The 22,809-nt window shown below is 42.5% G+C and overlaps 1 protein-coding gene across 4 annotated transcripts in view; it reads left to right on the forward strand.

The window, feature by feature from the left end:
* Positions 1-22,809, forward strand: part of col15a1b (collagen, type XV, alpha 1b) — a 60,069-nt gene that overhangs the window by 2,992 nt on the left and 34,268 nt on the right. For 3 of the 4 annotated variants that reach the window (XM_084056587.1, XM_084056588.1, XM_084056589.1), the window contains exons 1-3: positions 15,932-16,774; positions 21,425-21,612; positions 22,204-22,413. In XM_084056587.1, coding sequence (XP_083912713.1) covers positions 16,375-16,774; positions 21,425-21,612; positions 22,204-22,413 — 798 coding nt within the window. In that variant the 5' untranslated portion in view covers positions 15,932-16,374. Of the gene's footprint in view, positions 1-15,931; positions 16,775-21,424; positions 21,613-22,203; positions 22,414-22,809 lie in introns of those variants that run through there. The other variant, XM_084056590.1, reaches the window with a different exon arrangement.

Genomic DNA, 22,809 nt, shown 5'->3' on the forward strand with positions numbered 1-22,809 from the left:
CCTGGTAACAGGGTATGACAGTAAGGAAACAGCCACTGTGTGAAGGTCTTGAGTACATTACAAGACCGGGCACTCGGGCACCCTCTCTGGAACAAGTCCCAGTGTGTGTGTGTGTGTGTGTGTGTGTGTGTGTGTGTGTGTGTGTGTGTGTGTGTGTGTGTGTGTGTGTGTGTGTGTGTGTGTGTGTGTGTGTGTGTGTGTGTGTGTGTGTGTGTGTGTGTGTGTGTGTGTGTGTGTGTGTGTGCTCCATTAACCTACAGTGTCAGTGACTTTGATTCAAACACAGTCAGGCACAATGGACTAACTGTAAAAGGTGTCCGTGAATTATGCTGTAATTGTATAACAGTTAGCTTTTGAATTTCTATGGAAAAATGTAAGTCACTGGAAACTTAGAAAGAGGGTCTTTTCCAACCCAACGGTCTTTTCACCATTTTCAGTTGCATTGAAAATGATATTGCGTTTTCCATGATGTAATGGTCATAGAAGCCATGTAGTTGTAGCATACTGTGGCTGTGGGAAGTTTTATTGTACCTTGAGAAACACAGCGGAACTAACATAACGTTCTTCAGAAAGCTTTAACTTTATAATAAATAAGCTTTTGATTTGATGATTCAATAGTGTGAAAACGGAAAAAATACAGGGAAGTGTTGCTTGTTGTGTTCCTTGTTTCCATGGTTACTAATGTGTTGAAAACGTTGGTTATGAATGGCTATCGTTGTGCATCTATGTTGTGCCCTGTCTATTCTTTGGGGCAGGATTGTGTACAAAGAAAGTCTTGTCTCAAAAAGTGAGCGCATCGGTAAACTTTACTTGGTTGATATTCTTGTAGTGTATTCCAGATCATTCCAATAATGTGTATCTGACAATAATTAGATAGTTGTCTCATTGTTTAAGCTGTTCATCCCCTTTATCTAAATATGTGCACAGATATGAATATTATCAAGCATACGTTAGCTTACGTGGATCACTTAAATCAACAGTAATTAGGGTGAGGTGTTTACATGGCTCCACTTCCTGTATACTATCAGTGTACTACAGGATGTTATGGTGTGTACAGGTTTTCTAGTAATGGTGACACTTTTATAGGTGTGTGTGTGTGTGTGTGTGTGTGTGTGTGTGTGTGTGTGTGTGTGTGTGTGTGTGTGTGTGTGTGTGTGTGCGTGCGTGCGTGCGTGCGTGCGTGCGTGCGTGCGTGCGTGCGTGCGTGCGTGCGTGTGCGCGTGCATGCGCGTCCCTGTGAATGAAACAGCAGACTGGAATTGAATTATAGTCAAAGTGTGACTGTTTCTACTGTGTCTGTCCATCAGTATCTCTCTCTCTCTCTTGCTCCCCTTTCTGTTGTCTGACATCACGTGAAGGCCAGTTCTCTGAACTCTTATCTTGTGTCAATCAAATTTGAATTCCTCAAATTCCTTCTTAAGGAATGGCTGTACACGTTCTATAAGTGGAATGATGGGGTGGGAGTTGGTTGTTCTAAATTTGATTTGTGAATTAACTGTTTCTCCACAGTAATCAATAAGACAGTCTTGTCAGTCTGCAGCTGACACGATATGCATGTACAGTATGTACAAGCATGTAGCTTGCCTTGCATAGGTCCAGTGTTGAGTCATTTACTGTAAACTTGTTTTGAGAGAATGTATAGCTTGTTCAGTTACAAGTGACAGTTCAAGTAAAATGTTCTTGTACAGTCGGAATGTTTTGTTTGGATCATTCAAGTACTGTAAGTGTGCGAGTCCTAGCTTCATATTTATCATTGTCATCATGAAGACATGACTGCTTACCTTTGCAGAGGTCAAGCTAAAGTATGCATGAACTAGTAGCCAATAGCCAGTAGTGTGCAGTTTAATGATGGGCTATATATAGGGGCCCAGTGGAAACTAAACGTAACCCTGGCAGTGTTTTTACCTTACAAGTGTACATGCATCCCCTATTAACCTTTATACTTAGTTGACCGGGGTCCCCCTGGGGTCTAGGCCCCCCAGCCGCTGTGAGCTTGTTGATTGGCTGTTTTCACAGAATGTTCGTCCGAGAATAGGGACTCTACGGTTCATGGTTAATGTGCTCCCATTGTGATCCATTGCCATTCAAATTGGAGGAGGAGATGTAGAGTGGCTGCCTGGGAGACGTTATTTGTTGACAATGACAGGTACAGCTGAGCAAACAGCCACACAGAGAGAATGAGAGAGAGATGTAACACCCTGCTGTGTGTGAAACCCGTTGAGGCCTAATTCCTCCCTTGACATACATCTGTGGTATGGGACATGACAATGACATTACTCCATATAGTCATTTTTTTGCCCCTATTTTCTCTTATTTGTTATTTGCTTTAACCACTTGAACTAGCGTGCCTATTATTTGGCGAACATTCAGTGAAAATAGCTGATGAGATCTACAAGCTGACATTGTGGCGCATTGTGAGCTTTTCTAGTTAGTCTTTTGCAACCAATCATGATGTACTTTTGTTCAAAATGTCATGCAAACATAGATCAGAGTGCAATTCCCTCCCTGTGTACCCTTTAAATTATAGTGAAAGGTTTCGTTTTGTAGTCAGTGTATTTTTGTTTGGGTCAAATGACAAACCAACCAAATACAATTGACAAAAAGGACCTTTAGTCAGGCAATGAGAAGCACAAAATGAGACTCCTACTAAATGACCGCTGGCTTCTGTTCCTGCCTGCATGCTTGCCATGTCACTTTCCCTTTCTGCCTATCTGCCTGTCTACCTGCTTGTTTGCCTGTGTCATTGCATGTCAGCCTGTCTGTCTATGCAGCCCCCTGTCTATCTGCCTGTCTCTGTATTTGCGTTACCTATTTGTTTGTCTTTCTGCTTGCCTGGCACCCTGTTGGTCTCTTTTGACCACAGAGTTCCTATACGTTGCAAACTGTTCCCCTCATCAAGAGGCCATTAGCCCAAAGAAAAATTATTCAGCGAGCGGCATACTAGATAAAGTTGTTGTCACTCTCACTTAGGGCTGAGCGATATGACTCATTATCATGATTATTTCAAACTTTTGCTTCAATTATGATTAATAAATGATAATTCTTTTTTAATTATCATAAATAGCAGATCTGGCAATGTGATGCGTTGTGAGCTTGTAGAACGATTATTTTCGCTATTTGGGAACGGCACCATTTTACAGCGAAATATAACACAGGTTTAAGTGGTTAATCAGACAAATCGATTTAGTTAATTATAAAAAATCTATCAGGATTTATTTTGATTCGATTCATTGATATATAAGAAAGAAAAGTGTGATATAGCAACATACGTTTTTTCAGAAAACTGTTAGGATTTAGAAGACATTTGTAGAATCGGCCTCAGGTCTTAATGGGTTCATTGTTCACTTGTCTTCTCTGCCCGTCTCATCTCTCTTCACCTCACCTATCCTCTCTCTCCCTCTCTTCTTTTCCTCTTTTTCTCTGTGTTCTGGTGGGGGGGGGGGGGGGGTTGGGGTGAGAAGTTTAGCAGAGTAGGGTGAAGGCCAGGAACACTTGATGGCATGGAAACTGTCCCTCAGCAGATGATGTGACATCATAACTCAAACAATACCGCGCTCTATCTTCAGAACTGTGTAGGCCTTACACTGTGGCACTGACCACAGCTGGCTGGGTGTGTATGTGTCTGTGTGTGTATCGGATGCATATGTTACACTGTGGCAAAGAGTCTGTGTGTATGTGTCTGTGTGTAGCTGATGCGTGTGTATTTGTAAGCAGTTTTGGCCAACTATGATGCATGATGCACAGTGCGGCACATGTGAATGTGTAGGCCTATACAGTATAGTGTACGTTTTTGAACAACCACATACAGTATCTGTGTATGCACGCATGCATAGTTTACAGTGCTATTTATTTTGTGTGGGTGTGTGACGTGTACACGTGTGATAGTTAATTCCTTGAAATGAACCATTGCATCTGAGAGTGTCTTGCGGTCCATGTGCAGAGGTTGTTACCTCAGGTTCTGCATATTTCCAAACCGCTTAAGCCCTGTTTTATACTTAGTCGTGCGTGTGTGTGTGTGTGTGTGTGTGTGTGTGTGTGTGTGTGGGGGTGCGTGAGAGATATGTGACAGGCTCTTTTATGACTACTGTCTCCCCTTCCTGTAGTCTATATAGCATAAGTCCAGTGATTGGGTAGCCATTGGGTTAATGAGGTCAGGTGTGACTATACAGGTCGACTGTAACCCATTAAACCAATCAGCAACCATGTCACTGAGTGCATGGTTAGGTCATAGACTGTATAAAATATGGACGAAGGGAGCCCCATTGGTTTCTACAGACCCTTTTGAAGCCACTTTTTCTGCGATTTCAAATCCGCCATCTTTGAAACGACTGCTATTGGCTGCAACCGCAGCGAGGGCGGAGCTTCACTCGGTAGAACCTGTAGAAGTCTTAGAAACATACCCTACTTTATCATTAATTAAAAAATGCATATGGGACCATAATTTACTAAACGCATATCATGATGATTTAAAAAAGACTTTAAACTAGCGATTGAAAAGATGGAGTGTTCATGAAAATGTTTACTACGGTAATAAAATCAAGTGTAAAGTCTGGCCAAAACCTCGTTCACTTGTATTGAGAGTAAATTGTTCTGCAGCCTCCACTGCCCTGCAGGGGGTGAAACAGAGACATCTGCTGGGCCATTAATAAGAACTGCATGCCTTAGGAGAACCAGGAAAAAGGGCTTCAAATCCAGCAGAGATTACTTGGCGCCTGGGTTAGTTTCAGACTAGACTGAAAAATAAATCACTCCTAATGTATGGCTAAAATTAACATAGAAACAAAAGTAATACAGGAAAATGGTTTTACAATTTTAAGACGTGCAATCTTTTAAGAGTAATGTACTGGATTACGATTATTTATTTCACCAATAACAAGGTGGTTAAATTGAGGTTCAGGTGGGTTCAGAGTTCAGTCTCTTCTTTGAGTGTGGACCTGAGGCTGGCTATTCTCATGTCCTCATCATCCCAAAATATCTGTATGGTCCCTCTACATAGAGCTCATATTACAGTAACCTCCCAGGAATCGTTTTAATCACTTTAACCACTTACCTCTATACTCCCTCTATACATAACCACTTTGCTGAAAATAGCCATAAACAGCCTGATCTACAAGCTCACATTGCTACGCTGAGTTCAGAGGGCATTCCGAATCAAACAACTTCATTTCAATTGAAAGGTAACAAGTAAGTAAAGTAATAAAAACAATATGCAACTAGAGAAACCTGGAGGTCTTCATATAGTTCAGATGTGTGGCCTTGACCTTTGACCATGTAATTGCACCATATGTCATGTATGTTTCATGGCCTTGTGCTGTAAATTGATGATGATGCAGTTTATTGAATGATAAAAAATCTACACAACACAGTGCTCAGAATAGTGTTTTACTTAACACAAAGACAGTGTCGACACTGTGTGTGCTGTTGTGCAGATTTGTATTATTCTAAACTGTTACTCTTTGTCCAGCGACCAACTGGATGTGCACAACCTTCACTTTTGAACTAGATACAGTGTTTTGACTCACTGCAGACAAAGTCACCCCCCCCCACCCCCCCCCCCCCCCCCCCCCCCCACACACACACACACACACACACACACACACACACACACACACACACACACACACACACACACACACACACACACACACACACACACACACACACACACTGTCCTCTTACCTAATCTATCGTCTCCTTTCTCTATTCTCTCCTCTCTTCCCCTATTCTTACTCTCCTTATTCTTGCCTCTCTTCTCCTCTCCAGTATATTATCTAACATCAGTAAGCCTATGTTGTGTAGTCATTGTGTAACAGTTATTTGATGATATCAGGCAGACCAGTGCACTGCATTGGCTGTCATTCAACACATTGCAATCTAGATTCTTCCCACGACACACACTGCTGGCCCTGGATCGCTCGCTTGCGCTTGCGCGCGCGCGCGCACACACACACACACACACACACACACACACACACACACACACACACACACACACACACACACACACACACACGCACACACACGCACACAAACGCACACGCACGCACACGCACGCACACGCACACACACACACACACATTAATGTTTTGGTCAGTAGCCTAAGTCTATAACCAGAATCTGAATAATCTCTGATTATTTTCTACTACAGTAATTCCTACATGTCATGAACACCTCAGCTGAAGCCGGCACCTTCAGTCTTTGTGTGTGTGTGTGTGTGTGTGTGTGTGTGTGTGTGTGTGTGTGTGTGTGTGTGTGTGTGTGTGTGTGTGTGTGTGTGTGTGTGTGTGTGTGTGTGTGTGTGTGTGTGTGTGTGTGTGTGTGTGTGTGTGTGTGTGCGCGTGCGTGCTTGCAACGTGCGTGCGTGCATGTGTGCAACATACGTGCAACGTGCGTGCAACGTGCGTGCAACGTGCGTGTGCGTGTGTGTGTGTGTGTGTGAGGGTCCATCAATTTGGGGTTAATCCTAGCCTGGAGTTAAATGCTCCTACTGATAACCTTTGTGTCTGCTTCTTCCTCTTCTTTTTCTTTTCTTTTCTTGTCCCTTTCTTCTCTGTGTGTTATTTTTGTCATCATGTCTCTATTGTCCTCCTCCGCCTCCTTTCCCATGTTAACTTTGGCTTTTTGTAATAAGAGTACTATGCCAATAATAAGCCAGTTTCCCTCAGGGGTCTATACAAGGCCCCCAGCCCGTTTCCCTCTACACCAAATCGCTTTGCTGAAAATAGCCGATGTACAAGCTCAGAACACGGCACAACGTTACCTGTTGTGAGCTTGCATATCAGCTATTCTTTCCAAGTGTTCGCCCCCAGAATAGAAACACTAGGTTTCAAGTGGTTAAGGAGAAGAAGTAGAAGAAGTAGAAGAGGCAAAATAAGCAGAATTCAGATCATTGTGTTTGTTTCCTACACCGTGTAGTTTGGACTTTAGCTCTATGGAGATCAACAGATTAAACTTAAGTGCAACATAAACAGACTTACTGCTTACTCCCAGGTGCTTCCTTTGTCTTCAGTGGGCTACGAGGATAGATGGCAAGCATGTCTGTGTGTGGCATTATATCTATGGCATTCCTGTCATTCTGTGTCTCTAACCTGCCCCTGAGGGCTTTGAAAAGAGATTTGATCAGTCAGATGGACAGATGGGGAGGCAGATATTCACATACCTTATGTAGATGGATGGACACAGACAGACGGTCAACAGATACGCAGGCAGGTAGATAGACACATACAATGCCACCCTCCTCAAATTAGTATGGGATTACTTTTTTGGGGGGGGGGGTGGGGGTGTTCAATTGCTAAACTGGAGCTAAACTATTAATGTCTAAGTTATATTCCGCACACAATTGAGTCGCTTGTCGGCCAAGCAACACCATTGTGCAATGGGATATAAATTTATCGGTCTGATTGTGCACTGGGTGGCATGTTGGTGCTTCTTCCATAGAACTAAGAAGAAAGAAAGAGCTGTCTCACAATCCAAAACAGTCCTTACAGATCGTCTCTGTCATGCTCATGCATCTCAATAAATATGCTATTTTCTGTTGATCTTGCTGAGGCCTGGGTTCAGACGTACTCATTCACAATTTGTTTAACATTTTACCCTTTTTTTCTTTTCTTCGGTTAGGATTAGTTGTTTGTATGCTCTAAAAAGTTGTGACAGGAAGCTGTCATCTGTTTTTCATTTGCATTAGCGAAAACATATCTTTAAATATATCTTAGAATTTCTGCTAAGCAGCAATAGATACTAGGCTTCGACTAATGTAAGTTATTTCACACTAATGCAATGACGAAATAGAAGTGGGTGGGAGGCAGGACATCCGCTTTATTTTCTTCGCATTTTCAGCGCTTCCGATGTAGCTACGTAGTTGCAGACTGTTCGGCGGAAGCTTTTGAAAATAGTGTGAGCCAACAGTCTGTCTCTAGAGACCAGGCAATTAGTGTTATCAAATGCCTATTCTTGTCTCCTCTGGTGTACAATATAATTATGTGCCGGGGCTGCTACAGTATTGATGTGTGCGTGGTGTGTTCAGAATACATGATGCGTGATAAGAGAGCCTCTACAATTATAAACGTGGGACCATGGGCTGAAAACATCTCTGCCTATACCAACTACTACACGCACGTTATATTTCAGTTTGACTTTCTTAGCCGTTCTTAGCTCCCCTTTTTCCAGCGAGAGCTCATAAATAAAGTCCAACATTTCCTGTTTCGAACATGACCCAGATATATGAAATGAAAACACATCGAAAATGGGTAGAGGAAGAGGGGAGACGGAGAGGAGAGAGGAGTGAGAGGAGGGGAGGTGGCATGAGAAAAACAGCCTTGCAACACAGGCTTCATTGATTACTTGGCTGGCTGGCTGGCTGGCTGGCAGTGTGTGTGTGTGTGTGTGTGTGTGTGTGTGTGTGTGTGTGTGTGTGTGTGTGTGTGTGTGTGTGTGTGTGTGTGTGTGTGTGTGTGTGTGTGTGTGTGTGTGTGTGTGTGTGTGTGTGTGTGTGTGTGTGTGTGTGTGTGTGTGTGTGTGTGTATGCATATTATATAATTACCTGAGAACAGTTCTTCTCTGTTTACCTCTCCATACACCCTCCCACTTTGCTTCTTCTTGCTTCGGGGTTGGTCGACAGGCTCCGTCAATCAAATGTGCTCTGACACTCCAAATATACAGTCGCAGTAAAGTCCCGCCCGCCCTAACACAAACATTCACGCACGCATACACACACGCACACGCACGCACACGCACGCACACACACACGCACGCACACACGCACACACACACACACACACACACACACACACACACACACACACACACACACACACACACACACACACACACACACACACACACACACACACACACACACACACACACACACACACACACACACACACACTAACTTAATTCACAAAACCCCATTGGCTGGCACTCAAATGTTAACTGATGTTTATTTGACAAATCCACACTTGAGACGCTCTTTAAAGTAGTTAGAATGTTACGTGGCTGTCGAGGTATTTTATGCCGTTGAGATTTTTACGAGGTTGCATGTCAAAGGCTGTGTGCTGTAGGTCAGCGCTGCCCCGGATAATGTGATTTTGTCAACTGCAGGGTCATTGGGGTTAGGATTTTTCAGACCATGCTGTGTTAGCAGAAGTAGTGAAAAAAAGTACTCTGATCTCTTGAAAATGTCTACAAACCTTTCGAACTATAATGGCACGCCCCAAATAGGGACACCAACTTAGTTGAAAGTGGTTAACAGGGTTATTTAAAATAAAATGAGTATCATTGAATTAACAGCTAAACAGTTTTACAGAGCGTTATGAGTCGAACTAAGCATCTCATTCATATTTCATAATATGCATGGCACTAGTGCATGTTGGCTCAGTGCTCAGCACTGTTTCCTCACAGCAAGAAGGTCCTGGGTTTGAATCCCACTGGGGGTGGACTGGGGCCTTTCTGTGGGGAGTTTCCATGTTCTCACTGTGTTCACATGGGTTTCCTCTCCCACACTACAACACATCTTGTTTGGGGTAATTCAGGAGCCTGCTATTTTTCCTCTGAAATGTTCTAATTCGTAACTTATTGATGCTCTCTTGTACGACGGTGTTGTGCACCACAAATAGCGGATACACAAGCGCACAGCTCATTGAATTCCCTGATGTGTGTGTGCTTGTAGATTGGCTATTTTTGGTGTGCGACACCATTGTGTCTTAAAATGGTTTTGCCTCGTCGCAAATCTTTGGTCTGAACCACCAAAACCAAAACCAAAACCAAAACACATCATGTTACGAATAAAGTGTCCTTCACCAAAGACACTGGCCATTCTTAGGCTTGGAGCTGGTCCTTGGGCACTGGAGTAATATTTAGGATGGGTTAAATGCAGAAGACAATTTTGGGTAAGTGTAAATGTACCCACAGAACAGAAGTACTAGAAACCAGTCTGAAAGACCTGCCACCTCCTTCATATGTGGCTGGCAGTGCCAGAAGGACTGCCACTCCCATGTTCGACTCTACAGTCACGAGAGGCGCTGCTCCAGCACTGCAGTGGGAAACCAGAAGCGCTGATCTAATGGTCCTTTGGACTTCGGAAGCCGACAGCGTATCTGCTTTTGGCAGCATTACTGGGTTTATTTAAACCTCCAGTGATATCTGAAACTTAATTTTGACTTTAAAAATTAACTCTTGATTATGTTTTCTTGAATATCCAGCTGTGTCTTGCTGCACGCGGTGCCCTATGTCAATATTTTAAATGAATACAAAGGGTATAATGGCGACTTTACTTATCCACTATTATAGACAAATTTGGGATCTTGATGCAGAACTGTAGTATTGACTCGTACTCATATCATTAAAGAATTCTCCACTTCTTATTGTTATATTTGCAACTTACAACATCCAAGGAATGGCGGAGATCGTCGTGTATTTTAAGGGGGTTTATTGAAAAGTCCAATCTTTTATTTCCATCCAAACAGAATATTCCTCCTGAGCTTCTCTCAAATAGGATCCTCTTGAAAATAGTAAATGGCTTTCCAACAGCAACAAAAAAATAATAAAACACGATTCCACTGGTTACATTTACGGTTATGGTTACGAAGTTACGGTCAAAAACTTGTATCGTCCTGCTCCTGCAGTTACATCATCTAGACTAACTCTCACTTTCGCTTCCCTGTAATCCTGACGTCACTGGTCAACTTTCACATGCGCAGTAGCTCAGAACAATACAGAAGTTTCAGAAATATGTCAATATATTCAAACAAACAATACCTGATATTAGTAAACAAATAATATCACAATATGCAAATACTAATAATAATACTGTGTCCCTTTGGTTATAACACAATAATAATAGACAAAAATACAATAACAGTATAAAACACTCAAAATGGGTTTAGGTCAGTTTTGGCGCTTACAAAGGGATTATAGTGACATCTCGAGGCTGTCCAGCTTAAGTTGGAAGCCCTCTGAATAGTATATCGTCTATGGCCATGTGGGGGAGCTAGAGGACCAGTATGTGTGGTGATGGGGGAGCAAAGTTTCCCTGTTAGTTTCTTTTCTGACAACACTCTCAACTCCTTTATTTTAGGTTTATCAACTGGACCTTGTAAGCATGTAACAAAAACAATGTTTAGGTCATAGATTATTGCATTCTAATAATAAAATAATGCATTTCCAAACAGGTAAAATACATAAAATATTACTAAGGCTGCCATAAAATAACCCATTTCTCCTGACGAACAGAAATGTGCATCATGCAATGTGTTTCATAATAATAATCTCCTAGAATAATGCACCTAAATAGAAATCCTCTCTCAACTCTCAACAATTCTTGGTTTTAAGATTTCTTTAATAGCCACTTGTCAATCTTTTTTTATTTAATGTATTTATTTATTTATTTTAAATTATCTAACTGGCTGGATAGGTTTGATGAAGTCTTGTCTGGGATGTTTTTAATTGTTATTTCCCTCAAGATACATTGCAAAGGCACTGTTGAAATGTAAATTATTACAACATCAAGCTTATGCACACTGGCTGTAGAGTTCATGCAATATTTCTTTAAAACACGTGTGTAGAAAGAAATAAGATGAACACATGAAACTACTTGAATGTGATTCTGTGTTGACCAGAAATGTGTGTTTACAGGTCTTGTAAATTCCTGTCTGTCATTCATATGTATTCATAGCATCCATCATGCGATTGGTCCTGACAGTAAACCAATTAGAGTTTATTGTGGGGATGGTTAGTAGGTAGATTGGGAAGTGAGAGAGAAGGGAAGGGTGAAGGGCAGTAACCCCTTCACCTCTCCCCTGTTTCTTCCACAACTCCAGGCGCCATAATGGGGTCACCCCATTTAAAAAAATGTTTTTTGAAAGGTGTCGTGAGAATTTGGATTACCAGTAGATATCTTACATGAACCAGTCCACTTTGTTATTGATGTTGGAGTCATAATTCTGCTTGAAAGCTATATTTGTTGTTGTTTCCTTGCCTCACCCCCTTCTATTTCATTTATATATCCTGACATGCCCACAGCTCATATTTTGGTAGGTGACGCATAGATCTATTCTCATTAACAGGACCTGCCCATTACAGCCGATATAGCCTATTATGTCAAATATTTCCAACTTTGAAGGCATCTAGGATTTTCACTTCGCCTACACATTGCTGCTAAAGTTGGTACATAACAAGCACAACTCTAGCTTGTATAACTTTGGCTATTGCCTTGAAATATATGTTACATCCAGCATGAAAAACAAGTTAGCTAATAGCTATTACATTACAAAACATCTCCAGACCGAGAATCCATGATAAGTTTGCCAAACTACACAAAGTTCCATTAGCCCTAATTAACACTGACCTTTATTACTATGTACAAAGGCTAATGCTGCGCTCACACTGGCAGATACAAAAGATACAAAACTACCCAGCATATATGTAGCTTTGTAGCTGTGTAGCTGAAGTTGAAACCAGCTCAACGTTTTTGTAGCTTTGTTGCTGTTGTAGCTTTTGTAGCTGTTACAAATGTCGGATGTATCTTTGTATCTTCATGTCGCCGGCTTCCATTGAAAAAGAATGGTACCTTGTATCTTTGTAGCTGCCAGTGTGAATGCAGCATTAGGAAACCTTTGCAGTAACAGCAATGGTATTGTGATGAGTAGGGACTATAAGAGGTACCAATGGTTCTTCAGTGAGTAGGAGATCGAGAGGTCATAATTATACATGGCTAGAGTGATGTCTGTCTGTCTGTGTGTGTGTGTGTGTGTGTGTGTGTGTGTGTGTGTGTGTGTGTGTGTGTGTGTGTGTGTGTGTGTGTGTGTGTGTGTGTGTGTGTGTGTGTGTGTGTGTGTGTGTGTGTGTGTGTTAATAAGTGAGAAGGAGATTGAGGGCCCAATTATACAGTAGCCTCTCAGTATGACTGAAATTCTGTACGCATGTGCGAGCATGTGTGTGTGTGTGTGTGTGTGTGTGTGTGTGTGTGTGTGTGTGTGTGTGTGTGTGTGTGTTTGCGTGCGTGCGTGCGTGCGTGCGTGTGCGTGTGCGTGTGCATGTGCATGTGCATGTGCATGTGCATGTGCGTGTGCATGTGCGTGTGCGTGTGCGTGTGTAATAATAATAATAATAATACATTTTATTTGTATTGCACTTTACATTTGAAACAAACCTCAAAGTGCTACAGTACATAATAAACAGATAAAAAAAAGGAACCATTTGCATCATAATCATAAAGTGTGTGTGCGTGTGTGCGTGCGTTTGTGAGCGTGTGTACAGACAGTACATATGCGTTGTGTGGCATATAGAGCCAGTGGAATGGAGCATCAGGGCTTGGCCCTCCCGCCCCTGTAACTTTCCCCTCCTCACAGCCCCAATGCCCATCCCTGGTTAATCCAGGTCTAATCAGGCCCCCCAACCCTGGGGGCTCTCCACCCCCATCTTCCACTTAGCCCCTAAACCCATCATCTGCTCCATTTGAGGACCTCCCACCCCACCTCCACTGGTCCTTTATGATGCAGGTCCCACCAAATGTTCCAAGTATGTCTTAATGAGTACACTGTAAAGTCATGAGTGTTGATTTAACTCTTGAGAGTGTGCAAATGTAACCAAATAAGAGTCCACTGTGGTTACATTTGTACACTCTCAGAGCAAATAGACACATTAACACTGACAGGTTGAATATTATACAGATAGCACTGAGTCTCAGACAGCCCAGCCCAGCCCGCCCAGACAATTCCATGGACCTTCTAATGGCTAAGAATAAATTGAGCGAAATTACCAAATTTCCCCCCCAAAATCCTCTTTGTAGGCGGTGCAGGTGTGTAGCAGAAATACGGACTTCCTTCTGTGACAACTGATTGATTATTGATTTGTCTGAGTTAAATGAACATTCAGACTTGTGACAGTGAGTGAAAATGCTGTTAGCGTGCCCCTCCGCTCAGAGCAGACCAGTAGCAGCCCATCAAGTCCCCATCCTGGACCTCAGCAAAACATTTACTGTAAAGAGAGAAACACAACACACCAGAACAGGCCTTCCTTTGTCATCATCACCACCATGGGCCTCTCTCTCTCTCTCTCTCTCTCTCTCTCTCTCTCTCTCTCTCTCTCTCTCTCTCTCTCTCTCTCTCTTCTTCTTCTCTCTACCCGTCACTACATTTGTCTCCCTTCTGTTCTGTCTTAGTCTCTTTCTCTGACCTTTCTCCTGTCTCCGTTTCCTCTCCTTCCTCTCTTTCTCTGTCTCTATTTTTCCTTTGTTTGTTTGTTTGTTTGTTTGTTTGTTTCTGTCTGTCTGTCTGTCTGTCTGTCTGTCTGTCTGTCTGTCTGTCTGTCTGTCTGTCTGTCTGTCTGTCTGTCTGTCTGTCTGTCTGTCTGTCTCTCTCTGTCTCTCTCTCTGTGTGTGTGTGTCTCTCTCTCTCTCTCTCTCTCTCTCTCTCTCTCTCTCTCTCTCTCTCTCTCTCTCTCTCTCGCCCCATCTCTCTCTCTTTTTGTGACCAGTGGACTGTAGCAGCTTCAGCTGCTCTCTTCCAGTCTCTGTTGAAAACACCACACTTTTAGTTCAATTCATTGAATGTATTTAATCCTGCATTGAATTTTTAAAGATGATCATGAATACATTTGCCATGATTTCTTTTTGCATTTCTTCTTACACTTAAGTTGACATGCAACCTTCATACTGTTTACCCACACCCAGAACTGTTATCTAGTTCATAACAAGCTTTTTCATTATCACTATATCAACAATTTAAATTCTGAATCTGAATGTTGCTTATAGGAATCACTCCATAATTGCTTTAATACATGCCAGCAGAGTAAAGGCTAGCAATGTGGGTTTGATTTGTAATAACAAAAAAAGATGTTTTCAGTTAGGCCATGTACGTATTGTATTTCTTTAGTATTGATTATTCCTAACCATTTGCATTTCAAGTTCAGCATCATCATCTGTTGCTTCTTGATTCATATACGCTCAGTTATTTCTATATGCACTGCACGTGCAGGGCTGGCAAAACGGCAATGTATTCCATTCACATACTGCGGTGTTACACCAAGAAATTATCCACTCCACAAAATGAAGCACACAGTGTAAGATCAGCATCTCAGCTTTCCTGCTGTCACTCTCAATTAAGAAAACATACTACTACACCCAAAGGGTGGCCTGGACTTCCCCTTTTCTGTCTCATTTTAGTTCAAGTATAGATAGTATGAGCTTTCGGAATGGAGGCTGCATTTAGAACAGAGGTGATTTGCTGGTTTGTCTTCTGCGTGTCTTTTCTAGGCTGATGTTGTGGTGTTTCTCTAAGGAAAAATCCCACAAGATTATACATAATAGAGAATTATACATGAAACGAGGGAGAAAATGACACAGCAAAAATTGTGAATCAGATTTAAAGCGGCCAAACGTCTGTATACTGTACATGGGGTTGGTTTGCAGACTGCCTGGCTGACTGAGGAGGGCCTGAGCACTGTATCTCTCTGCATTACTAGTGTGTGTTGGTGGGCTTGAGCTGAGGGGCCACTTGTTGGCTTTCCGAGCAGCAGAGAGGGGGTGAGGGGGACTCAATTGGCCACAATGACTCTCATCCCATCACACAGTGATGGGATGAGAAGAGAGGGAGAAGAGGAGGAGGAGGAGGAGGAGAGAACTCTCTAATCTGCCTGTCTGAGCAAGGTTGGGAAACAGAGAGAGAGAGAGAGAGAGAGAGAGAGAGAGAGAGAGAGAGAGAGAGAGAGAGAGAGAGAGAGAGAGAGAGAGAGAGAGAGAGAGAGAGAGTCAAGTCTGCTGTGTTGTAGAATGCTGGAGGAGGGCAAGTCAATAATTACATAGTGTAGGCTGGGGACGACGACAGAGAGAGAGAGAGACACACGAGGGAGTTACAAACAGAGAGAGAGACATGAGAGGGAGGACATGACAAGGAGAGGAGAATAACAGGAGAAGTGCAAGAGGACAGAACAAAAGCACATACTGCAGTGATATTTAGGGTTGCTGTCAGTGCAGGACAATCTCATAGAGAGACGGAGAGAGAGAGAGGAGGAGGGAGAGATAGAGAGAGACAGAGAGAGAGAAAGAAAGGGAGAGGAAGGGGTTTGTGGTTCACTTGTTTTTTCTTCTATATTGGAATCCTTGGATTACTGGAATATCCTCCCTCAGGGGACTCTGTGGGACCTTTGCATGTGTGTGTGTGTGTGTGTGTGTGCATATGTGCACGCATGCGCGTGTGTGAGAATGTATAGCATCTCATACTGTACATGTAGCTGTGTGCACTGAGTATAGGTGTGTAGCCACAGGTAGCTGTGTGTGGATCTTTGTGCGTCTTCAGTGGTAGTATAGTGTGTCAGTATCACTCTGTGTGTATGTGTGAGTGTGTGTATCTACGCACACATCCGTGTTAAAGACAGAGGATGGATGCCTTTCGCATGTCCCTCGTCCTCCTCTTGTTACTTTCCCCTGTTGTGCGGGCCCAGTGGTGGTGGACCATACTGGGGGGTCCTAAACCCAGAACCACCTCCTCTCCCACCTCCATTGCTCCAGCCACCTCTCCATTCTTCACCTCCCCGGATCCCCTCACCACCCAGTCGCCTATGAAAGAGAGGACAGTGGCGGCAGAGGAGGCCAGTGGAAAAGAGAATGGTAGTCAGAGTGCTGGCTCTGTCCCAGCCCCTACGCCCGGCCTCGGTGCACCCTACCCGGGTTACAGCACGCCAGAGCCTGGGTCGCCTCTCCCTGGGGGTCATACTGGCCCAACCTCCCAGGACAGTAAAGCCAGGGCCAGGAACAAACCTCTGAAACGCTGGAAGATTGGTGAGTTTCACCCATGTTAGAGGACGTTTTTTTTAGTCATGGGAGGATGCAAAAATATTTTCCGTTCTCAGTGTCCAGTTCCAACCTTGTCCCTGACATATATTTAGTTCAGAGTGGGTTGCATTTCCCGTCCTAACTTTATATTTACATTTAAGTGGGGTCTTAGGGGGGTTCTTGGGGATTCTTTCATATTGGTCCTCCAGTCACTCAAGCCCTGAAGTTCAGTGATCATGTCTCAAATGTGCATTGTCATACTCCAGGTATTTTATCATTTGCAGCATATATTGCGCCTCTTTGTCAAGAAATAGCTCTGCAACTTTGGGGTCATGCACTGATTTGTGCCACAACCATACCCTGCTGCGCTGTGCGTTTTCTTTGAGAACTCCAGAGAGTGTGAGCTTAGCAAGATGAGGCTTTTGTGTGGCATTGCAAGGTTAATGTGGTTTTAAAAGTTTATGCTTTGCAACAGGGTTGATAGTATTAGTATAGTATATGGTTTAGAAGTCACCACAAGCTGATCAAGGTTCTTTGTAGCCACCATGACTGGGATTATGTCCAAGAGGAGGGGCTTGGAGAATAGAGAATGGATAAGTCCTTTACAATTGACCGAAATGAATGAGGGATTATTTGACTGGCTGGATGACTAACTGGCTTGTGCTCGGTTGACTTACCAAATATTTAACTCGGTGGCTGACTACATGAATTGATAATAACTGAATGAAGTATAAAGAAATTATTTTAGCTGATTGACTGCCTGAATTATTTTGTTGACTAGCTGTTTGACTTTAATTGAAAAAACACATGAAAGACCCACTGATGGACATCTAAATAAATGATGTAAACACAAAACCTCAGATTCATTTATATTAATCTATTACATAGCTCAAGTTGGGCATGTGATAATAGGTGAACATGGTGTGAAAATAGACAATAATTTGGTGAAAATAGCAGATTTGCAAGCTCTCAAATCGCTGCAATGCTTCCTGACGAGATGTGTTGTATATATATATATATATACATATATATACATATATATATATATATGTATACAGTATAATTATCTGGCTAAAGGTTGTTACACACCGGGGCGATTTTTTCGTGCGAATAATGCGTTTTTTTTAAAAACCTTATAAAGTCAATGGCTCCGTACATGGAGCGAAAAAGCGAAAAAGCGAAGCGAAAAAGCGTCTTTTAATTATTCGGAACGAGTCCGAATTTTGCGTATATTCGCCATATTCGCCGGTATGTAAGGACCTTAACAGTTGTTAGCAATTGTCTCCTTGGTCTCCCACTATGGAAACCAAATGTGTGTCTGCCAAAGTGTTTTTTCTCAAATGAAACAATCGCCTTCAGGTACTGTAGAAAAAAATAACCAACTTTGAAAAAGAGAACCAACACAGTTGTTCCACTAAGGGGTGGAATGACGGTGCAGCAGTAATATGTTAAACAATAGGTACATGTTTACACATGTAAACATTTTGGCTGTAACTCAAGCTTTCTCAGAGCAGTGCTTGTCTGTTCTCTTCACTCATTACAGACCACTAACAACTCTGTACATCTGGATGGGCATGAGAAGCTTTAGGTTTAGGGTTTCCTCTGCGTGCGGGCGTTGCGTGCGTTGCGTGCGTTCCGTGCGTTCGTTGCGTGCGTGTGGGTGCCTACATGTGTTGAATATCCACTTCGCCAGCTGTGCTCACAGCCATAAATGTGTGGATGCAGAACCCCATTTGTGATGTATGAGAATTCATCACAGTCTCACGCACGCACACACGCACGCACACACACACACACACACGCACGCACGCACGCACGCACGCACGCACGCACGCACACACACACACACACACACACACACACACACACACACACACACACACACACACACACACACACACACACACACACACACACACACACACACACACACACACTCATGCAAGTCTTTAATCTGGTATGTTTCCAGTTGGTCAGGCTGATGAATTAGAGAGAGACCCCCACATTTTGACTAAAAGCACCAGTCTGTACATGATAATGTCTGCGTGACGGCTGTTTATATGTACAGTATGAGTGTGTGTGTGTGAGTGTGGGTGTATTTGTGTGTTAAATTTGCATTATAAATCAAATGTATTATTATTATACATTTTAACGAGATGTATGCACTGGCATTTTTCCATGTACTGTAAATAGGGCTGTGCAATTAACCAAAAATATATTGAAACCAACATTTACAGTAGTACCAATTATCAACTTAATTTTGCTACGTAGCTTAATCGAATAATCAAAAACCAATTATTTTTTAATATACATATTATTTATATTTATATATTTTTATTATATATCAACGAAACAACACAAAAAAGTTTGGTAACACTTTACTTAAAGGTCGGGCCTCTAATGCATTATAATCACATTTATAATTCATTATAATGCGCTTATAAGGCATTATAACACTCGTTATAAATGTTTATAATCATGTATGACAACTTATAACAATGTTTATAACATATTATAAGTGCTGGTCATAATGCATTATAAGCTCAGTGGAACATTATGAGTACCTGAACTTAGTTAGTTATAAAGTGTCTTCGTTATAAGTTGTTCTGCATAATTAATTATAAACATTTACAACGAGTGGTATGAAGCATTATAAGTGCATTATAATGTATTATGATGCATCATAATGCATTATAAATTTGATTATTATTCACTCTACTTTTAAGTAAAGTGTTACCTGGTAGTTATAATGTGCTGTTCCACTGAGTTTATGCATTATGACCAGCACTTATAAATTATATTTTTTATAAGTTATAATACTTCATAAACATTGTTATAAGTTGTTAATTATAAAAATGTATAAGTATTCTAATGCCTTTTACAGTAAGTGCATTATAATGCATTATAAATGTGGTTATAACACATTATAGACCCAACCTTGATATAAAGTCTTACTTTCTAACAGATGTCTGATTAATAACTTTTTTATTGCACCTTTATTTTACCAGGAATAGTCCCATTGAGATTAAAACTTTTTTGCAAGGGAGTCCTGGCCAAAACAGTTGCACAAAAAGTTTCACATAAAAATAACATAAAAAGTCCTTTTGCACACCTACTGAGATGGAGAGGTGTGTCGGAGTAATGAACTAGACGAGCAGAAAAAAGGGGGAGTCCTGCACCTTCATCAGGCAACGGATGCCTGATGAAGGTGCGATTAAATGAACGATTAGCGTTCATTAATCGTAATCGGAGCAAAGGTTTGAAATAATGGTGGTATTGATTTGAAGTGATAACAGTTAGTGATGTGTGTGAGGTAGGTGTGTGTGGCTGTACTGTATCTGTAGTGATGTGTGTGAGGTAGGTGTGTGTGGCTGTACTGTATCTGTAGTGATGTGTGTGAGGTAGGTGTGTGTGGCTGTACTGTATCTGTAGTGATGTGTGTGAGGTAGGTGTGTGTGGCTGTACTGTATCTGTGGTGATGTGTGTGAGGTAGGTGTGTGTGGCTGTACTGTATCTGTAGTGATGTGTGTGAGGTAGGTGTGTGTGGCTGTACTGTATCTGTAGTGATGTGTGTGAGGTAGGTGTGTGTGTGGCTGTACTGTATCTGTATGTGTGCAGAATGTGTTCCTTCGTGAGCTGTGCTGTTGTGTTTCCACTGGCCAGTAGGAATGCATACATCAAATGTCTTTTTTGTGTGTGTGCGTGCGTGCGTGCGTTTTTCTGTGCGTGCGTACGTGCGTGCGTGCATATGTGTGTGTGTGTGTGTGTTTGTGTGTGTGGGTGGGTGTGGGTGGGGTGTGTGTGTGTGTTTGTGCGTTGAGACATACATCCTAGTGGTAAGCCTGGGTGGAATGTCGAGGTGAGAGTTTGTCGCTACGGGAGACAGGCTCCATAGTGGGGGGAACAGAGGGAATGTGGAGCCATCTTTACACCCCCACACCCCCCCACATACACACACACACACACACACACACACACACACACACACACACACACACACACACACACACACACACACACACACACACACACTCGCGCTTGTATGCCTGTCCGTATACACACGAACACACACCCAGACACACTCATTCTAATCACCCACACTAATTGCAGAGCAGTGTCTGTTCATTGAGGATTATGTCTGTTCGAGGCCAGGCAGTGGGGCGTAGCCAGTCTGGCTTAAATCAAGTCAAATTAAATTCACCATTGAGGTTCCCTCTGTAAGATAATGGTATACAGCAAAATCCCAAGTGTTAATTTGACTCTTTAGAGTGTACAAATGGACCCTGTCAGTGCATCTTGACAGTGTCTAAATGTAAATCACATTATTATTATATCTTTTTTTGTTATCAGGTCTCTGATTCGTTGGCTGAAAATAGCTTAAGAATTGTGACAATAATAGACTATAGATTTAGTATGTCACCTAATAGACAAAAGTATGGAAGAAAGACCTACCTAGCTCTCTCAAATAGACTACCTGTCTATTTTACTGCCCCTGTCTATCCTCTGTGTTTCTGTTCTTGTTTTGTATTGCCAAACAGTACTGTACATACAGTTCAAGCTTTCAAAACCAACAAAGTCTACATAAATTCAGCCCATCTGATTTAGTAGACTATGATATCATTATTGTCTGTCTATCTGTCTGTGTGTGTCCCCCAGAACGGGCTTCAGGTGGTCATTTGGACCTCACAGAGCTGATTGGTGTGCCCCTCCCCCCCTCCGTCTCCTTCACTCCCGGCTATGAGGGTTTCCCGGCCTACAGCTTTGGACCTGACACAAACATTGGCCGCCTCACAAGAACCTTTGTACCGGACCCCTTCTATCGGGACTTTGCCATCATCGTTACGGTAAGATAAAATATGTATCGGGTGCACGGTTCAGGCAGAAATAGTTTCTTAGAAAGGAATACCAGCACTCACTTTAATCCATTTAGGATATCTTGTTTATTTTAGTCTTTCACCCCCAGCAGCAGCTCATATGACGGATGTTTCGGCCCACAGGCCTTCCTCAGTGTGAATCAGGCCTTCTATGAGCCTTATGATTCCACTGGCACATGACCATGACCTATGTTCTATAGGAATATTATTAGCTTTCAAGGCCTTTGTCTACTTCTCCTGATTGCACTTGTGTTCTGAACCACCCAGTGAACCTACAGGGTACCCAGCAGTTCTGCCTTCCGTAGTGCTATTATTTAATTGTTTGCCATATCTATATTGGACTTTGTATATTTGATTTGACTGTGACTTCCTGTTATTTGACTTGTTCTATGTTCTGTGTCCCTTTCTTCTCTATTCTCTCTTTCGCTTTTCTAACTCTTCCTGTAACTGCAAATGTTGTGAAGAATTGCAGCCACTATGTTATACCTGTAATTGTGTGATGTGACAATGAAGTTGATTCTGATTCTGATACTTGATCTACTCTACTTACCTGTTCTCTAGGTTCGCCCCAGCACCCCGAGAGGAGGGGTGCTCTTTGCCATCACGGATGCCCGTCAGAAGGTGGTAGAACTGGGCTTGGCTCTGACACCAGTCCAGGGGGGTCTGCAGAGCATCCTGCTCTACTACACAGACCGCCAGCAGACCGCCCACAGCCACAAGGCTGCTGCCTTCACTGTCCCAGACATGACCGACCAGTGGACGCGCTTCACAGTAAGCGGGATGTGTGTGTGTGTGTGTGTGTGTCTTTTGAGGCAGAGCAGGGCTGTTGATGGTCTCAGGAAAGATATATTAATTATATTGTGCTTTGCATTCAAGTGAAACGTAACATTTTGTTTCATGGTTCACTGGTTGGACATACACTGTGGGCTGCCAGGTAGCATCACTTTTTACCGTTTGATGGGTGGGTTGGAGGACAGGAGATATTAATTATATAGCAGACGGTGCTTAGTGTAGTGTAGAGGTTCTCAAAATGGAGCTGGGGACCCCCATGGACCCTTAGGTAAAATGTGTTAATATTGATTGAAATAAGTTTAATAACTTTAACCTCACATCGGCAATTTCAAAATAGCTGATCTACAAGCTCACAACATGTCGCATCACGACATT

This window comes from Gymnoscopelus microlampas, assembly GCF_963454915.1.
Source record: "Gymnoscopelus microlampas genome assembly, chromosome: 5".
NCBI lineage: Eukaryota > Metazoa > Chordata > Actinopteri > Myctophiformes > Myctophidae > Gymnoscopelus > Gymnoscopelus microlampas.